Genomic DNA, 21,112 nt, shown 5'->3' with positions numbered 1-21,112 from the left:
AAAAAAACAGTCTTTTTATTGCATATCATAAAAAAATGTATATACAACAATAAAGTGAAGCAAGATCACATTGGTTATTTAAAAATTAGCAATTAATTATAACAATAACACTGCATAATGGCTGTATTTAAGAAGGGATACCTTTTTCAGTTAAAGTCTTATTGAACTTGCTGTTTATTTAGCTAAATACCTTCCATGTGCATGAAAACACAAGGGAGGGGGAACTAAAACTGGAGAGGGCAAAATCTGGTGCAGCTCTGCATAGAAACCAATCAGCTTCCAGGTTTTATTGCCAAAGCTTAATTGAACAAGTGGAAGTTAGAAGCTGATTGGCCACCAAGCACAGCCTCAGGGGCGGACTGACCATTTGGAAACTATTGCCCGAGGGCCCAGGGTCAGTAGGGGGCCCCATGAGATGCCCCTGGTACCTTTTTCATAGGCTTTTTTGAGTTTGGGCAAGGACACAGGGGCCCCATGATCCCCTATTGCCCGGGGGCCCCATGAGTTGTCAGTCCGCCCCTGCACAGCTTCATCAGATTCTGAGTGCTCCAGTTTTAGTAAATTCCCCCCAAGGTGTGCAAAATCTCAGCTTTATTTATGTAGAAAACAGCCACATACTGAATAGAAAAGCCTCTGTGGAAAAGGATCTCTGCTCCTTGTGTAGAAGATGTAAAGGTCCAACACACACCCTGCTAAGTCAGTGCTAGAGCTTTCACTTAGTAGGGAGCATGAGCTCGGCTAATTGCTATTGGTCTGATTCAGTCAGTGATGTGTTAGATGCAGAGAGACCACTGCTTCCACAAAGAGAAAAAGGGTCCTTTTCTGCAGCAAACTGCCAGGGCACAGGTTTTCTACTCGGGTTGTATCTGCTTTTGCAAGGAAGCTAAATGTTAGATATCACACACCTTTGTTTTGATGCTCCTGGAATGCATTTAGCTTGTTTGAACTGCAAGTTCAGTTGGACATTAATACCTTGCAATGAGCACATTTTTTTAATATTTTATGATAAGTTTCATCCAACATATAGTCTGTATTCAACCAATAACAGGCACAGAAGCCTTCCAGGCACTTGAAATTACAAGGAAAAATTGCCACTGTATTACGTTTTGAATGTATTAAATGACACAAAACTAACAGAGATGTGCAAATATGAAAAGTTCACTTTAACAGAAATATCCTCAAAATGCCCAACAAACTGATATGTTGGGTTTGAATCCTCTGTACAGAAGGTTTTTATACTGTGGTCTCCCCTCACCAAGATCCTAGCCCAGCACACCATGCATAAAGTCTACTTTCTCCATAGCAGGAGGACATTTTCCATGCTGATATACTTGTGCTTCAACTGGGGCCATAAAATAATTACCCCTTTACTTCTCAAACAGCAGCCCTGTGCTGACAGAAGTCCAGCTCTATCATATTATTTATGACACAGGAGGTAGTAAGGTTATTGCAAACTGCTTTGTTTATGCAGCTACGCACTTCATATGTGTGTGTGTATATATACAGTGTGTGTATACATACGCACATACATATATATATTCACACAGTATGTCAACTGTTATTCTCAGTTCAAATGTGAAATGTGCCTTGCCATCATAGAAATATGTGCTACGAAACCTCACAATCCCTCCTCTTTTAGGATAACTTAAAGTGGTTGTAAACATCTGACATAATATATGAACAAAGTATATCCCTCTATACAGGGGCGGACTGACCATTTGGAAACTCGGGCACCGCCCGAGGGCCCGGGGTCGGTAGGGGGTCCCATGAGATTCCCCTGGTACCTTTTTCATAGGCTTTTTTGAGTTTGGGAAAGGACACAGGTGCCCCATGATCCCCTATTGCCCGGGGGCCACATGAGTTGTCAGCCCGCCCCTGCCTCTATAGTTTGTGCTTGTCTCAATCCAATGCACTAGGTGCCATTTCTGTCTGCTGCCTTGTCCCTCTGTTATCAGCATGTGTCACTTCTGATAACTTTTCCTGACACCAAGAGAAAAATTGTGACAGGGGAGGGTACAGCCTCAGCTCTGTTCCTGTGAATGTAACTTCAGCTCCCCACCCCCCTTTTTTGAGAGATCATGTGTAAATTCTGCACTTTGAATGGATATAGGGGACAGACGGCTGTAAATAGACGGGTACAACTTATGTAGAAGGATTTGTTTCATCTCTGTGTATCATCTGGTCAGTCACTTCATTGGATATATGTGAGGGTTTACAATCACTTTTAGTTACTGGTCACACCGCTGCAATTTAAAATCGCGTGATTTGTGTGCAATTTCAGGTGCAATTTCTGAAGACTTTATTGCTGCTTGTGAAGATTTTCAACAATTTCTTGCAATTTGTAGTGCGATTTCCATTATATTTTATGTATTTGAAATCGTAACAAAACTGCAGAAAAAGTATTACAAGAACTACTTTAGAAATCACGCTGCAGCAAATCGCACATGTTAAGATGCTGACATTCACATTCATTAGATGCAATATCAGGTGCGATTTCAATTTGCAAATTGCACCTGAAATCGCACCTGTATGACTGGGCACTAACACCCCGGTCACATGCAATTTGCATGCCATGCACCTTGCAAATTGTATGCCAAGTCGCACCCTATTGTCCGCTATTGGAGCGGTCATATCGGTGCTGGTCCGACTTGGTCAGAGCCGCACCGATTTTTAATGTAGTACAAGCACTACTTTTGTTGCGATTTGCATAGGCAACTGAAATCGGCAGGTCACCTGATTTTGAAATTGTGCGACTTCACTGTAAGTCGCACGATTTCAGATTCGGTTTTGATGTGACCGGGGGCTAAAGGATATTTCAGCAGTTCATGGTAAAATAGATTTATTACTATCCAGAATCATAACTGAACTATGTTGTAAAACAAATACAAATCCAATCTCCTTTTTCATCAATATATTTAAAAATATCCCAAAACATTAGTCTTATGTGGTCTCTGGCTCTGTCAGTTCTGTACCAGCCTCATATTGTATTAAAAAAATATCCACTAATCCACCTATTTGGGGGAGACAGTCTGGTAGCTGGACCAAGGGGATTACATGTGCTTCCTACATATAATTCAGTTTCCCTTCTATCCTATTTTATTGGTTGATCTTTTCAGTTCACATTTTTGAGATATATTTCCCCCAAATATTTGGATGACGTAAGAAAACCATAGAAGACCCAGAATTTTTTTCTATGCTTTTTCAAACACACAATGATTTTTTTTGTTTGCACTGCCATAAGTCTCGTTTTAACCTTTAATATAGCTTGTCATGATCAAATTGGAGAGCAAATGAAGACCTTTACTAGTTTGTTGGTTGAGAGTAGTAACTTGTCTGCTCCCATTTTAATGCAGGTATGTTAGAAATAGGTTCCTAAGTCCCCTTTCAGGCCAGGTAGATCCGTCAGCGTGATCCACCTGCTCAGTGGGGGGTTTCTCTACTGATCCCCCCTGAGCAGGTGAATGACGGGTCTCTGTCCACACTGCTGCTGCAGAGCAGACACAGACACCGCCTACTGATTTCGAATGGGACAGTCGGATGGAAACGGACTGCCTGTCCGTTTCCACCCGATTATCATCTGATCTGCTAGATGGATGGGGAACGGATCCGTCTGCTTTTGGCTTACAGGATCAGATCGGATGCCGGCGGCCGTCAGCAGACTATTGTTTGCTGACACCCGCCAGTCCATAGAAGTCTATGGATAGACCGATCGGGTCCGCCTGAAAAACGGACAGGCAGACCCCATCAGTCCGCTCGTGTGAAAGGGGCATAATTTCCATGCCACTTTCTGAGGAATACGTGCTGAGCAAGAACCTGAGGGGAGCCCAAATCTGATGTGCCAAGAGGTTATTTAGAGGCAGAATTTTATGCTAATTTCCTAAAGAGATATAAAAGATACATTTTTTTAAATTAAAATAAGAAGTATTTTATGCTTACTTTCTCTGTGTAATGGTTTTGTACAGAGCAGCCCCAATCCTCCTCTTTTTTTGGTCCCTTGGCTCCTCCCCCATGCCGAGTGCCCCCATTACAAGCTGCTTCCTATGGGGGCACTCATGCAGGCAGACACACAGCCTGGCTCAGCCCCGCCCCCCGCTCTCTGTGCACAGGTTTTGACTGACAGCAGCAGGAACTAATGGCTCCTGCTGCTTTCAGCCAAGCCTATGAGAATGAGGAGAAGGGAGAAGAGCTGCTGCAAACTGGACCAAGACCAGGCTCTGGTGAGTATTTAGGGAAGGTTGTGGGGGAACTGCACTTGAAAGGTTTTTTTATCTTAAAGTAGTTGTAAACCTCAGACATGAAATTGTAACAAAGCACACATTTCTATAGTTTTTACTTGCCTCTCTCCAGAGTATTAGTGTCATTTCTATCTGCTGTCTAGTTCCCCTGTTATCAGCATGAGTCGCTTCTGCCAAGTTTTCCTGACACTGAGAGCTAAAAAGGTGGCAGGAACAGGGCACTGACTGTGATTGACAGCCGTAGCTTTGTTCCTGTGTACTGTGTGAAGGGGAGTTTATCCTTTCCCTCCAATCACCTCTCACAGCTTTTGTACAGTGTGTACCTGCAGCTCCTGCTCCCTGCTTTGTAAGTCTGTGAAAAAGCCTTTTTACAAGGATGTACAGGGCAAATGGCAGCAAATAAACAGATACAACTTATGTAGGTGGATTTGTTTCATTTATATCACTTGCGGCTAGTCACTTAATTGGATATAGGTAAGGGTTTATAACCACTTTAATTCATAGAATGCATTAAGGTAAAAAATAACTTTTGCCTTTACAACCACTTTAATGCACAGAATGCATTAAGGTATAAAAAACCTTTTACCTTTACAACCACTTTAATGCACAGAATGCATTAATGTAAAAAAACCCTTTACCTTTACAACCACTTTAATGCATAGAATGCATTAACTTAAAAAAAACTTTACCTTTACAACCACTTTAAAGAAATGTTAATTACAGGTGTTGAAAAATGTGGATTTTAGGCTGATAAAATTAATCTCTAAAATGTCATAAAAATTTGCTATGCAAAGGTTGTTTTCAATCTGTTTTAAATATGAAGCTTTCATTAAAATAATACTTGTGATCCTGCCAAAAAAGGTCATTATTCAGGCACTTCCTTTTATAGTGTGACAACTGCAACTGCATTGTCACCCCTGCAGTGCCACACCAACACACATTGTGCAAACTTGGTCTTCCCATGTCACTATCAGGAAACCGGTCCAGAGCAATCATATGATGATAAGGCGAGTACATGTACACATAAATTAGCTGAAGGAGATCAGCAGTGCTGAGTGGCAAAAAAGATATAAAAAGGCAAAAGAATTTTATGAAAACTAAAGCCATCCAGGCTACAAAACTAAAGCCATTCAGGCTACAATAAAGATCACTAAATCAGACACACTGCTTTAAATGCCATCCAGTTGAAGATTAGATCTTCTTAATGTTTCATGCAAACTGGTCCAGGTCAAATCTTAAACTTGGCAGGTCAGTTTGGTCATCTCTGCTAGCTAGTGTACTGGCAACACACATTTCTTCACACATTTTGGTTGGCATGTTTTCCACGCAGCTTCCGTCCTTTTCTTCCACTAAGTTGGGTTTGATTTGCAGAAGAATAATTATATAGATTGCACAGACATTAACTTGTAAGCACCATGTGAAGGTATCCAGCCATAGTTCAACATATTTAAGAAGTCATTTGTCAAATCTAGTTTTACAGTGGTACAAAATTGTAATTAGTAAGGGCAGAATTTGCTGTTTCCAGACAGTAACATGTATTAGCAATACTGAACCATAAACCTCGTCAGGTCAGTGGCCAGCACTGATAGAGATAATGGCTTTATACATACACTAATATTAAATTAAAAGTCTTTTTTTGGCACTGCGTTAAGTTGGTTTAACATCTTCATTGGTTCCAGGAATATACGCATTCCACTGCAATGAATGACTGAATGGTCAGTTCATGATTTTTCAGTTGCAAGCTTTGTTTGATTTGTCCATTGAAGGGAGCCGTAACGCTGTAAAAACATTTTGTAAGGGCAGTGACCCTTTATGTAGATCTAGATGCCATTTCTGTGACCTTGTGTACATCTGAACACCGTAGAAAAAAGTTGACTGTGTAATACCACAAACAACTGCAAGCTACTTCATTCATTGACATACTATGTCAGTTTTTCGTCTGCCATGCCAATATATAAAATGACATGACATAGCGTAGTAATGTCCCTTTAGTAAACTTTATAGAGTACCTGAAGTGTGAAAACCTTTCTGCTGTGTAAGACGATTGTTAGGTAACAATACATTAAAGAAAAGTCTGGTCTCCTCTTGTCAGTAAAATCTGGGCCATGAGGGCCCTCAGAGCCCTGCCAGAATAGGTGAACCTAGAGGAAAGTTAGTGTTCCATTGAAGTTACTCAAATGTTATTAGTATTGAGCTTCATCGTAAAGAATTGACTGAAGAAGACATTGAAGAAGGACAGCTGAAGAAATCCTGGCTGACCAAACGTGGATAACCCTCCATGACTCTCACCTGTACTGGGTCAAACTTCCAGTAGTATCTGCCGCGTAAAAAGTAGGCAAAACCTGGAACACCAAAAAGTCATCAATTTTTAGGAGAAACAATTTTATCCTGACTACTAATCATGTTGTAATGTAATTCAAACATTTTATACCTAAAAGCTTTTTAGCAATCTTACCATGTTCATCCTGGAAAGCACCATTTATTCCTGGAGGTACTCCTCTCCAATCACTCATACTGCGTGAATGCCAACTCTCCACATGCCGGGTGTCAGTATTTAAACGCCAGTACCCTGTTCCTCTGAATAGGTATGTTTTCTTGTTCTTGTCAGTGCCCCATAAAAAGGCAGCTTGAATGCTGCTTACAGATAATCCAAGATCTGATATCTGGAAGGGGCCTGTGACCTGAAGCTTTGTATCAAAAATCCAAAATCGTGGTCCTATAATAATGATTAAAAAAAAAACAAAAACACAAAGGTCATAGAAAATAAAATTTCCACAGATGTGGTATCTAAATTGGTGAGAATACTATGGTCACAAGGAATGCAAGGATAGCATACAGCATACAGTCCTCATGCACACTGGACATTTCTACAGATGTTATTGGCTTTTGACATTTTTTTCTATAGCCAGTAAACTCCTCAGCATGTTATCCTATGTGTCCATGCACACAGACTGTAATCAACGTTTTCTGGCAGGGACATTTTTATGGCTGGAAAAAAACCCAGGACTAGTGGGTTTCTAGAGTTTTTTAGCTGTGTAAATGCTCTAACAGGTCAAAACACGATAAACCAGCGTTTTCCTTTTTTTGGCTAAAGAAAAATTTTTTTTTAATAAAAAAAAACTCTAAAAAACACTAAAAAACTCAAAAGCGAAAAAAAACGCTAATACAAAAACGCTAAATAACTCACGTTTTTAACGTGACTTTACACAGCTAACGTTACCAGCGTTATTAAAACGCCCAGTGTGCATGGAGCCTTAGATCGCAAAACCATCTGCACCACTAAAGGGAATACGGGGACCTTCACACATTTGGAGGTTTTCTGATGATCCCTGCTAGAAGTGACAGTGATCTGAATATTCCTCCTATACATTAAAATATGCAGATATGTATAATTAATAGTAAGTAAACCATAAATACAGAAAAGAGCAGCAGCCCACCTATTGCCAACACACTGCTAAACACATTATGGAAAAATGCCAATGTGCAAATAAACAAAATGAAAATACATACAATGTATCACAAAGTGCAAATAATCCATAGAGTGCAAATAATCAATAAATATGTGCAAATGCAACAAAGTGCATAAAGGGCTGGACAGTGTCATAAACAAGTGCTAAAATAGTGCATAAAGTGACTCACTCACCAGCAAATGAAGATCATTTATTAATAGATATGTGCAATTCGTTTTGTTCTGAATCTAAATTCAGAGGAATTTTCGGTTATTCAAAGATTTGGATGTATCCGAATTTCCGATTAACAATAGCAACGCATTTAGTAGAAATTTGCTTTGTTTAGTTTATTTATTTTCTAACAAATTCCAAATTTTCAGAACGATTCGAATTTGAATTGGTCATAAATTTATCGACTTATACGAATTTTGTGTGAAGAATAGCTGGTTGTTAAGGAGAGGGTCAGGAAGGTGGCCGCCACGTCCTTAGCAACTGATGAGTCATCCATCAGGTCTGGTATGCATATTAAGGGGAATCTCACGCCCAAATAAAAAAAAAATGGCACGGAATCTCCCCACAAAATCTCAAAATGCAGCCCAACAGGCCAGGAAAGGGGGGGGGGGGGATAAGCAACCCCCCCTGAACCATACCAGGCCACATGCCCTCAACATGATCAACATGGGGGAGGGTGCATTAGAGCAGGGGGGGCTTCCCCCCCAAAGCACCTTGACCCCATGTTGGTGGGCACAAGGGTCTCTTCCCCACAACCCTGGGCTGTGGGGGTCTATGGGCAAGGGGCTTATCGAAATCTGGAAGCCCCCTTTAAAAAGTCATATGAACAAAAACCACAAAAAATAAATGTCCCCCGAAGTGGATCCAACATCAATCATGAACGCTGGCCACCAACCCTGAAAAATAAGAGCTCTGCACTCGATGAAGGCTCCTGCCATGTGCCAGCTCTTAACCGCCTCCCGCCCACCATATAGTTCAATGACGGGCGCAAGGCGGTTCTCTCGTTCTGGGAGGACATCATATGACGTCCTCCCATTCTAACCGCGCATGTGCAGCTCCAGGAGCACGCAGCGCGGTGATCGGCAGTGCGCCGTGTCCCTCGGACACAGCGGATCACCGATCAACAGAAAGAACCGAAGATGTCGGATTGGTCATGTGATCAGCTGTGTCCAATCACAGCTGATCGCATGTAAATAGGGAAATGCCAGTTATCGGCATTTCTCTCCTCATGAGCTGTCACTCTGACAGCTCGAGAGGAGAGCTGGAAATCGGCATTCCTCAGAGGGGACATGTACACTGATCATCAGGACACTGATGATCAGTGTGCCCTGAGGATCAGTGTAGCCCCAGCAGTGCCACCTGTCAGTGTCCATCAGTGCCAGCTGTCAGTGCTCATCCATGCAATGACACATTTCAGTGCCTACCAGTGCACATCAATGCCACATATCAGTGCCCATCTGAGCTGCCTTTCAGTGTCACCCATCAATGCCAGTCAGGGCCACCTATCAGTGCTGCCACTCAGTGCCAATCAGTGCCAATCAGTGCCAGTCAGTGCCGCCTATCAGTGTGCATCAGTGCCGCCTATCAGTGCCAGTCAGAGCCGCTTATCAGTGCCACCTATCAGTGCCATATATGAGTGCTGCCTTTCAGTGCCCATCAGTGATGCCTGTCAATGCCCATCAGTGCCACCTACCAGTGCCTCCTCATCAGTGCCACCTATTAGTGTCCATCAGTGCAGCCTATCAGTGCCCATCACTGCAGCCTCATTAGCGCACATCAGTGAAGGAGAAAAATCACTTATTTACAAAATTATAACAAAAACTAAGAAAAAACATTTTTTTTCAAAATTGTCAGTGGTTTTTGGTTTGTTTAAGAAAAAATAAAAAACCCAGAGGTGATTAAATACCACCAAAATAAAGCTCTGTCACAAAAAAATGATAAAAATTTCATATGGGTACAGTGTTGCATGACCGCGCAATTGTCATTCAAAGTGCAGCAGTGCTGAAAGATGGAAATTGGCCTGGGCAGGAGGGGGGTATTAGTGCCCTGTAGGCTAGTGGTTAAATAACCAAGGGGGTGACTCCTCCCCCTTGTGACATCATCCTCTCAGCATGCCCCTGGTCAAGTCGGCAGCTGGCATTCATCATGATTGACGATGGATCTACTTCGGTGCACACTTATGTTTTGTTTTTTAATAAAGAGCTTGTCAAAAGCTGTTGTGTTTTTAGTTGCTTTTTTACACTTTTTGGGTGAACCAATAGGGGTACTATGTAACCCATACTCACTCACACGGGGGGGGATTTTGGGGGTCCCCTTGTTAAACTGTGCTTCCAGATTCTGATAAGCCCCCCTGCTCGCAGACCCCCACAACCACAGCCCAGAAGCCCTTGTCCCCATCAACATGGGAAACTAAACAATTTTATGGTGTAGTTCATAGAGGCCCCAACTAGGAATGATGCTCTTCTGGACCTGGTAATCTCAAACCATGTAGAGCTTATTACGAATGTCTACATAAAATAACATCTGGGTAGCAGTGACCATAACATGATTTAATTTATTGTTAGTTGTAAACATCAAGCACATACGGGAAAAATAAAAACGCTCAACTTTAAGAGAGCTAATTTTCCAAGGCTAAGAGCTGCTCTCCAAGACTTAGACTGGGAGGGAATATTGGCATTGATGATGCAATACATTTTTGATCTTTACCTGTTCCTGCAGTAGCATTACTCCAGTCAATTTCCAGGTAGTTAAAATCCCCCATTATTATCACTGTCCCAGCCCTTGCAGCCCTTTTGATCTGTGCAAGGATCTGAGTCTCCACCTCCTATAACCAACTCCAATGTTTACCTTTGTAGTACGCACCCCCATGTGCAGTTCCAGTTCCACCCATAATGCTCCAGCCCCATCACACTCTCCATCAACTAGGTCCTCTTTCACACTCGCTCTGAGATCACTTCACCACCTTACCTTTTTACCCTGTCTCTCTGAAAGAGAACATAGCCAGGGATATTAATGGCCCAGTCATGTGAAGAATGAAGCCAAGATTCAGCAATACCAATTTGATTGGCAGACTTCTGGCATTGGTGAACCACAAGTGCAGTTCATGCACTTTGTTGTATTTGCACATACGTATTGATTATTTGCACTTTGTGATATATTGTGGGCAGCACAGCGGCTAAATGGTTAGCATCAGTGGAGGACTGAAACCTCATGGGGCCCCCGGGCAATAGGGGATCATGGGGCCCCTGTGTCCTTGCCCAAACTCAAAAAAGCCTATGAAAAAGGTACCAGGGGCATTTCATGGGGCCCCCTACTGACCCCGGGCCCTCGGGCAGTGCCCGAGTTTTCAAATGGTCAGTCCGCCCCTGGTTAGCACTTCCACCTGGCAGCATGAGGGTCATTGGTTTGAATCCCAACCATGGCACCACCTGCCTTGAGTTTTCATGTTCTCCCTGTGCCTGTGTGGGTTTCCTCCCACGTCCCAAAGACATGCTGGTAGGTAAATTGGCCCTAGTATATGTATGTATGAATGTGAGTTAGGGACCTTAGACTGTAAGCTCTTTGAGGGTTAGGCACTGATGTGAATGTACAATATATAAATGTAAAGCGCTGCGTAAATTGACGGCACTTTAGAGGAACCTATAATAAATAAATATTGTACGTTTAGCAGTCTGTCAGTAATAGGTGGCACGCTGCTCATTTTTGTATTTAGGATTACAGGGTAACAATTAGAGTCAAATTTCTTTTGGGTTTCCCATTTGGCGTGGGTGTTAATATTGTACTTAAACATATAAGTAATATTAACCAACATGGATTCCCTCGTAACATGATACCTGCAGTAACATAATACATGACAGGCCCCATTGGAGTAATGATACTAAACAGACTGTCCTTACTGTAAATTACTAATTCTCTGTACCTTCTACATAGGACCTAGTAGTTTTCTATGTAGTATCTTTTAGGCCTCATGGACACTTTGGAATTTTCCAGCTGCTGTTTTTGGTTTCTGGCATTTTTTTCTACAGTCAGTAAACCCCCCAGCATGTTATCCTATGGATCCATGCAAACATAGGCTTTAGGCTAGGTTTACATCTTCACGTTCCTGCTGGACATGTTTTGCGTGGGCACGACAGCCCATTCATTTGTATGGACTCCCGTGCCCCGGGACATGCAGGGAAGAAGTCCCTGCACTTCTTTTGAAAACGCAGCCCGCACGGGAACCTCGGTTCCCAGTACAGTTGCGATTTCCAGTGCGGACGGCGTGCCATTAGAATTAATGGCACCCGCCCGCGGGTCCGCATTCCTCTGTGCTGGTGCTGCGGCTGCACATATATTTGGGCGAATCCGCAGCACCCACACAAATGTGAACCTAGCCTAAATCACAGTTTTTTTTAGCAGGGGGGGGTTTTCTGGCTTGAAAAAAAAGAGTTTTTTAGCTGTAAAAATGCTCTAATGTTGGTAAACATGGTAAAACGTGGCAAACCGGCATTTATGAGCGTTTTTTGAGCCCATTTTTTGTGTGTGTGTGTAGAAAATGCTAAAAAAAAGCTACCGCAGCTAAACGCTAATGTGAAAAAGCGCGTTTTTAACGCGAGTTTATACAACCAACGCTTCTGACGTTTTTAAAATGCATGAGGCCTTATTATTTTAAACAGGCTGCAGTTCATGTGAAGGTTTCTAATGCACATATTATAAACAGTACACACAATCCAGTTTCAAACTATTTTCAAAGTGTATTTCCCTTTTGCGCCTTGTACACCCTGCGTCTGCATTCTGCTTGTGCCCTGATCTTTATTTTCACCTGGTGAAATATTGTGCCCTAGGGTTTGTTGTGTCATTGGGCAGTGAAGTAGGGAGAGTTCGATATGTCAGGAGCTGGCAGAAGCTAGAAAATCTGCTGTGCCTTAGGGTTTATATGACACGCTGAGGCTTCTGTGTGCAGCCACAACCATGGGCTAAGAATGTGCACAGATCCCAAGACCCGTCCTAACTTGTATCATCCCACCAATATCCAATTTGCTGAACGCAGGAACAAAAGGCAGAATACATCTCTATTTATGGCTGTGTAATATTAGCCTCCTCATTCTCATAAACATAACATGCCTCGAACTGTACACATTCGGATTGTAATATTTTCAGTTAAATGATATATTGTTCTACAGCCAATTGTGCTTTCTTCAATGAAAGTTATGTAATTATGTGAGTGCTGAAGTAACGGACCTCTGGCTGCTTATTATCTCTTTGGTTAGCTGGAAATCCATGGAGCTTGAAGCTGACTGCACCAACGCCAACATCTTTGCCTTGGTAGTGTTAACAAGTAGCCCAACATTTAATATTCCTGATATGTTCCTACTGTACCATTTACTTGCATGAAAAAGTATCCTGTTCTCTGTGTATTTCTTTCTTTGTGTGAAATACCTGGTGATCCTGCCAGTCCTTTGGCTTTCCTATAACAGCTGACCACACTAGGCATAAGGGTACAGCGTGGTCAGGTCTCAAGCTATGCTGGGAACTCAGCCTGCTCTCTCCCAATGTTCAGACTTGCCCTGACACCCTTCTTCCCCCTGCACAGCCTTTCACTGGAAGATCAGTGGTCTGCTGTTTCTCCTCCCACAGCACAGCTCTAATGCAGCTGAGAACAGAGAGTATGTGATCACCTATAAAAAAAAATGTAAAAAAGGTGGTTATAATGCTTTTTAATATCTATACACAAATGATTTGCCTTTTATTTATATTTTAAACTGAATGGTTTGTTTTACAAGGTGAGGGTTTAAAATCACTTTAAATGGACTGCTGCAAAAGACACATGCTACAAGTGCTTCTCTGAAGTAGCTCCTTAGTGCACTGGAACAGGGTTTTGGAGCCTTCAGCTGTTCTTCGTGAAGCAAGACCCAGAGCCAAACAGGACATTATTTACCTAATTACCTGACAATATGGTTATTTTGAGAAAATCAGTACATTATTTCTGTACTTGTAGTAGTTTTTCATTGATCCCTGTTATAAATTGAGGGTTACCTGAATAACCCTAACATAATAATAATGTTCAGAGGTTCCACATGGTCATTGGAATTATTTTGTTATTATTACCAAGATGATATAATTGGTATAATTTCCATATGAGGAACAATCAGTCGATTATCAGTATAGTGTTTTCAACAGTCAATTCCAACTTTTCGAATGACAAAACTGAGGGTGCAGGCTAGAAAATGTTTATCTTATTTGAACACAACTTCCAATTTTCATGTATTGTGTACAGTAATCATATGGATATAGTCAAATAGAAAAAAAACACATTGGTCAGAAGCAAAGAATGCTTCCTTCCTATTCTTCTACACTAGCATGCAGCTTTGTTTGCCTACATTTGCCTTTGTTGAGAATTTTCATACAAGTTAATACTATTGTTGGTTACATCATGATACACAGACTTTCAAGGAAAATCAGATGATCATTCATCTGATTTTCTCAAAGTGTGTACTAGACTTTACAGTCCCAGTGTATTCTGCTTACCATAAAAGAACCAGATGTTCCCAGCTGAGTCTTCCAAAGCAGAATCCACTGAGTCCGGGATTCCTTTCCAGTGTCGGGAAGCCAATGCTGGATATCCACTTTGTAGTTTACCGCCTCTCAGGCGCCATACATAGCCAGATTTGAAGAAAAACAGCTCCCCTCGGATTGTGGATACAGCATCAAAATCTGTGGAACAGGCATCAGGCTGCAAGCAACATAATTCAACATTGCTGTCAGTAATACACAGAAATGAAGCTGTTATTTACTACAATCACATCTAAAAAAAAAAAATCATGTTTGTGATTCCAGAATGACTTATTTTATATTTATTATTAAAAAAAATATATATATATATTTGTATTATTTATTATTATTTTAAAAATGTTTTTTCTTTTTGTGTTGCATTGATGCAGTCTGCTAGTCTGATAAATACACAAATGATTGTATAAATTTTGTGGGACTGTAAGCACCTATTCCTTGTTTTTGGGTTCCCCTACAGCCTTTGTTATACCATGATAATTATATACATTATTTCACAAATCGCCAATGATTATCTCATTGCATTTTCTGATTATAAGTGTTAAAAGGCAAATCTGTGAGCTTGCACCTTTATCAAAAAGATATTTTGATTGTTAATATGTATGCTTTATACCTCACAGTTTTTCTAGTATTGCTAATCCAAAGAGAACAGTGTGGTAAATGCATAGATGTAGATAGTAAGAATCTTCTAACCTCTGAATAAGGGATCTCATTGCTCTCAGGTTCTGGCTGATTGTCTTCTGGCTTTGGAGTTGGAGCTGTGGTTGGGGGATGTGGTGCTCCATACAAGTACTGAATGCCTTGCTTATCGTCTGCACTAAGACTGAGTGGGTAACGGAAAGAGTAAAATGGAGACATCAGTGACTTGGAGACTGAGGAATGTTGCAAGCCCAGCACATGTCCAAACTCATGAGCAGCTACTTGCAGAAGATCTGTGCCTGCAATACATATGGAGAGAGACATTTGCTAGTTCAAGTACAAGATTTCAGTATGCAGCAAGAATTATGGCCGCCATTCTTGTCTAATTTAGAGCTATAACCCACCTATACTGTTTCCAATGGTCCAAGCTTCATCATAGTCAAAATGTACATCCCCCTCTCTGTGTGTCTTTGGAAAGAAAGCATGTGCAAGGATGCCCCCGGGACCATCGAAAGGCAGGTTGTCTCCATGCCAGTACCTGTAAAGTATTGTATGGCAGATTATGTCAATATTACTGTTATGATCCTCCTGGTGCCGCTGCTGGCTCAGAGTATATCTCTGCTCTGATCTCAGGATCTGTTTCCACTTGTCTCTGGATGTACGTTCTCTTGTATTTACACTAGTATCAGTAGCACTTAGTAATAATTAGTAACCCATAATTGACAAGTACAACAAGCACAGGAACCAAAACACCGTATTTTATCATTATTATTTGTCCTTCAAAACTGCCACTAGTGAGTCAAAGGCTGGCCATACATTATACAATTTTATTATTCAATTTCCTTTAGATTTACATTTAACTATGTAGTACAAGGGCCTGCTTGATTGGATACAAATTGAAAGTGTTTAGGTTTGACCTCATCTGAGATGGTTTTGGTAAATCTAAAGGAAAATTGTATAATGTATGGCCAGCTTAATAGTGTGATGGGACATTTCATTTGAGCTCCTTTGGGGGAAAGGGTGTGATGTGCATGGATCCATGTCCTCCGCAGAGCACTGCACACTATGTCAGCACTAAATATACAAACTAGAAATTAATAAAGTCTAAAGCCTAAATTTATTTTGACTCAAAATGTAACACAACACAGACACAAAATGTAACACAGACACCAAATCAAATGTGAAGTCCCTTATGCAGACTATAAACGTATAGAAATTAGCGAGCACTTAAAACAGCTGCTAATGCACTAAAAGGCCACCAAATAATCTCCAAAACACATATAAAATATTGACATGCAGCACTTGTAAAACCAATAAATTATACCAATGAATTATGGGAAATACCAAGTGATCACATATAAATTGTGCTAAGATAAAATTCTAAATAAATATGAGGATTGGGCATCTAAAGGTGAGACTACACTAAACTAAACCAATCAACATTTACTATTTTTAATCTTTGTGCTGCTAGCATTAGAAAATAGATAGGAATATATAACATATTTCCTTGGTTTAAATTTTTTTACATTTATTCAGTTGCTTTTTGGTTTCTGGCCTAGGTTGAAATGATGTCATACATCCCAGGTTTCCTCATGGGCATTTTGTTTTCTTTCATCAAGAGGAGAGGAGGGGCTTTCTCAGCTAAGCTCACCCTCCTGTCTGCATGCCTGGGCTAAGGATGGATGGATTCCAGGAAGTAAATGCTACGTAAATCATCTGCCCTTGCTCAAGACAGCTAAGGCCAGAAATGCTAGGGGGTGTTTTTCAATGTGGTTTCTCAACACAAAATAAAGCATTGAGACATGGATGGATAGATGAGTTTGCTATGTATATTAAAAATGAATAATTATTTTCGGTTTGTAGTGCTCAGATAAACTTTAGATCTGCTTTAACAAAGAGCCATAGAAATATATCAGGAGGAATGAAGGAATGAATGAGACAGAAATAAACAGAATGACAGAAATAAATGCCCAACTCCAGCGAAATCCTTTTTCTAAGCTTTGGGTAGATCTGAGTTATCAAGTTATATTGCTGTCAGCAGGGGCGTACTGACCATTTGGAAACTCGGGCACTGCCCAAGGGCCCGGGGTCAGTAGGGGGCCCCATGAGATGCCCCTGGTACCTTTTTCATAGGCTTTTTTGAGTTTGGGCAAGGACACAGGGGCCCCATTATCCCCTATTGCCCGGGGGCCCCATGAGTTGTCAGTCCGCCCCTGGCTGTCAGTGACCCTCATAGGGAGAGTACACACAAATTCCCATGCCTGTGAATTACTGGAACAGGAAGGCAAAGACAGTAATAACAACCTAAAAAAACTTCAATAACTTGCAATCTGTTTCCTCACTGAAGAAATATCCCATCGCTTTCCGTCCCATTATGAAAAGAGAGGAAATCATCCTGCGAAGACTCTGAAAAGTATATCACCTGCCCTATGATATTGTGATGTACAGTAAGGTGGCTGGATCACAGGAGTATATGCATTATTTTACAAATCTTTTGACAAATAACACATCTTCTAGGTATGTGTGACAAATATGTATTTTTGTGTTTTTTTGTAAATACCAAACATTTCATGCTTACCCACTTTGTGTATTGGAGTGGCCCGAACCTCCTCTGCTGGGGTCCCCCGCTGGCGCTCTTGGCTCCTCCTCTTCACTGTGTGCCTCCATCGCAAGCAGCAGAGCACATGCAGGCTTGATCCTGAGCCAGGCCGTTTGCGTCTAAAGACACACACAGCACGGCTCAGCCCACTTCCCACTCCCTCCTCCCATGATTTGACTGACAGCAGCAGGAGCCAATGACTACTGCTGCTCTCAGCCAAGCTTGTGAGAGCACAGAGATGGGGGAAAAGAACTGAATCTGGTCACAGTGCTGGATCGATGCAGGACTCAGGTATGTGTTAGGGAGGGGGGCTGGGGGGCACTGCTATTGTAAGGTTTGGTTTTTACCTTAATGCAGAGAATACATTAAGGTAAAAAAACTCTTAGCCCTTACAACCACTTAGAGTGGAGTTGCCACTTCCCCTCTGTTGGATTACAAATGTGGAAGTGCTAATGTGATGAAACACTGCATGAATGAGCTCTCTATGAGGCACTGGTGAGCAGCAATTTGTCCGCAGCACAGGTATATCCGCCGTTTTCATGTATTTTACTTGTGGTTTTAGCCACAGGCTACTATAAGGGTTGCGCATTTTTCATGCATGTTCTAAAAGCGCACAAAAGTCCTGCATGCTGCATCTGCAACCTAATAGAATGCTAAGGGACCACGGCTAAAACCACAGGCAAAAAGCATGAATACTGCAGATACATCCAGGATGTGGCCAGACCGCAGTGCAACAGTGTGAATCCGGTCTTAATTGTTCTACATGCTTGTGTCTATGTCTAATTACTGTTTAGCTCTCACCTGCAGAACACTAGATTGATAAACCCAGAGATTGTGGGATATGTCGTTTCTTCACCGGAAATGTCAGCTCTCACACTACAGACAGAAGTGTTACTTTGTGCAGTGCCAACAATACACATCAATGGACATCGTATGCAGGTGAAAAACACAAGGTGCAGGTAGGAAGGCTTATATAGTCTTTAATACTTTCCCAAATATCACCCAATTATTGATCATTCAATATTTGTGGTTCTTTTAGTAATCCTAATAATCTATAAATCTACATTAGTTAATCATCTAGTATACATATTCTTACATGATATACATTCATATGCATATACACCCATGTATGTGATGGTAGATAATATTTGGACTCACCGTGTAAAATCAATAACAATGTCAGCCCGTCCTTCATACACCTCAGTGAATGTCAGGGGAGTCACCTCACTCCACACTCTCAGTGCTTCCGCCAGAGTCCTTCGCACCTTCACTTTACTGAGCTGCCATGGGAAGCGGATAATCCTGAAACATTGGAAGCAGTGTTATCATGCATGGGTGATGACCAATCTATGTACTGTCAGAGAGATTTCTCTTCACTTTCTGTCCCAGGGAGACAGCAGTAATTAAAAAAAGATCATTCCAAAAGTGAGGGATTTTCCCTCTTAGACAATTGTCACCAGTACCAATACTTGCATTTCCCCAGCAGGGCCAGGGACAGCAAAAGGTTCTAAATATTTCACATTGGGGTTGATTTACTAAAGATGGCGAGTGCAAGATCCTGTGTATCTCTGCACAGAAACCAATCAGCTTCCAGGTATTATTGTCAAAGCTTAATTGAACAAGCTAAACTTAGAAGCTGATTGGCTACCATACACAGCTGTACCAGATATTCCACTCTCCAGTTTTAGTAGAAAAAAAAAAAAATTATATATATATATATATATATATATATATATATATATATAGCCTATATATATTGTGTGTGTGTATATATATATATATATATATACATATATATATATATTGGCTTTGTATACAATTTATATTATATGTTGGTTGTTTGACCAATCTTTATCTAAAGATGTTGTTGTTCAGCAGGGTTACTTGGTCAACTTGAACTAAACTGGACAGTTATTTTTGAGTACATGAGGCCTTGCTAACCATCGAAAATAACTGAGACATTGTTCATTTCTGCCATGTTAACTGGATATAAACCATTCAGGTAAGGTACAAAATAAATAGCTTTACCTGTAGGTTAGGTTGGTCTTTTCCCAGCGTCCACCAGAGAGCACAAAGCGTTTTTGTCTGTTACGTCCAGAGGAATCTGGGGGGGCAGGAATATCAGGAACTCCACAGCGAGGGGGATTCCATGAATTGTGAGGTCGGAGAAATCCCTTTGTATGAGTGTTTTGTGTCCATGGCCATGGTTTTACTGAGAAGCGCTTCTGGTCCTAAATATAAAATAGATTAAGTTATTCCTTCAGAGATGTGTAAAGATCCATCTTTGTTTCCCTTAATTAGGACCGACATGCATGGGCAGCCTCCCATACATATCAAAGTTGAGTGAATCAGTATTCTGAAATGTTAAATAAATGTATGTGTTCATTTTGTCAAAGGAAACCTGTACTGAAAGAATTTTAAGACTTCTTCTGAAAATGCTAGTGACCTGGCTGTCTCTGACTTCAGTATTTTCTCAGACACTGACCTAGAATAAATATAGAAATCAGAGTGAAGTCAGAGTTTGCATACTTGTCTTAGGTCAATGACTGAGAAGTTACGTAAAATATATGTAAACAATGAACTTCTCTTATTTGCTTACTTTTGGTCCATTAAATATACCATTAAAAGCATTTTGTTATATCTGTTAGAAGATTGAGAAAAAAAATACCTGTTGATCTGTCATAAATCCTGAGAGCTCCTAAGGTCTTGAACTGTTAACTCAGTGCCTCTGCTGAACAGAGACCTCAAGCAATATTATTAGCCCTACCCAGGTCAACTCTGTGGCCTACAGAACACCTCCTACCTATTTTATGGAGGGAAGGATTAGTAATTCAAATCAAGACAAGCTGTCTAGGGTGACAACACTTCTCCTCCATTATTGCAGTCCTACACACCTGAGGAGTGGTAAACTGCAATATACATGATGTTTTTTGTTCTTAGGTTTAGATACACTTCAAGGAAACCTGTGCTGAGAAAAATATGTGCTGAGAAGATGCTAATGAAATGCGAACTATGCTCCTTTAGCTTCTATCGAAAGCAGGTGAGACATTAGGGGTCCAATAGACCCTTAGGGGTTTATTTACTAAAGCTGGAGAGTCCATAATCAGACTCCCTTCTGCATAGAAACCAATCAGCTTCTAACCTCAGCTTGTTCAATGAAGCTTTGGCAATGAAACCTGGAAGCTGATTGGTTTCTATGCAGAAGGGAGTCTGATTTTGGATTCTACAGCTTTAGTAAATAAACCCCTTAATGTCTCATTAAAGAGAGCCTGTCATAGCAAAATTATATCACATAGGGGACTTTTGCTCCCCTTTCTCAAAAAATAAGCTTAATGGAAAAAAAGTTTTAAAAAATCAAAGTTACACCCAAGCACCCAAAAAATCCCAAAACTATAAACAGTTGAACGCGCCTCTGGAAGATTTTATCCCCCTTAAACTTATAAGTGGGAGTCAGATTTTTCTCCTTTTCGAAACAGCAAATGATTAGGATCATCTCACTTGCTTATAAACTTTCCATTGACAACTGTTTTCAGGGCTACAAGTTCTTATTTAGATGGTATAGGGGTATAGGGTCCCGGTGTTACTTAAAAAATTCTACTCTCAAGTCTTTAAGCTTTGCTGGCGCTGTAAGA

At 41.0% G+C, this 21,112-nt stretch overlaps 1 protein-coding gene across 1 annotated transcript in view; it reads right to left on the bottom strand.

Moving 5' to 3' along the window:
* Positions 1 to 21,112, bottom strand: part of MMP11 (matrix metallopeptidase 11) — a 47,031-nt gene continuing 25,919 nt past the window's right edge. Inside the window, exons 2-8 of the mRNA XM_089653194.1 lie at positions 19,509 to 19,711; positions 18,639 to 18,782; positions 15,286 to 15,419; positions 14,936 to 15,180; positions 14,204 to 14,408; positions 6,691 to 6,951; positions 1 to 6,577 (exon numbers count right to left, since the gene is read on the bottom strand). Coding sequence (XP_089509320.1) covers positions 6,432 to 6,577; positions 6,691 to 6,951; positions 14,204 to 14,408; positions 14,936 to 15,180; positions 15,286 to 15,419; positions 18,639 to 18,782; positions 19,509 to 19,711 — 1,338 coding nt within the window. The 3' untranslated portion in view covers positions 1 to 6,431. The remainder of the gene's footprint in view (positions 6,578 to 6,690; positions 6,952 to 14,203; positions 14,409 to 14,935; positions 15,181 to 15,285; positions 15,420 to 18,638; positions 18,783 to 19,508; positions 19,712 to 21,112) is intronic.

The sequence above is a fragment of the Staurois parvus genome, unplaced genomic scaffold (genome assembly GCF_062004578.1).
Source record: "Staurois parvus isolate SC_StPar_1 unplaced genomic scaffold, SC_StPar_1.0 ptg000704l, whole genome shotgun sequence".
Classification (NCBI taxonomy): domain Eukaryota; kingdom Metazoa; phylum Chordata; class Amphibia; order Anura; family Ranidae; genus Staurois; species Staurois parvus.
Note: the sequence above shows the minus strand (reverse complement) of the source record. Positions and strands in the feature narration are given on the sequence as shown.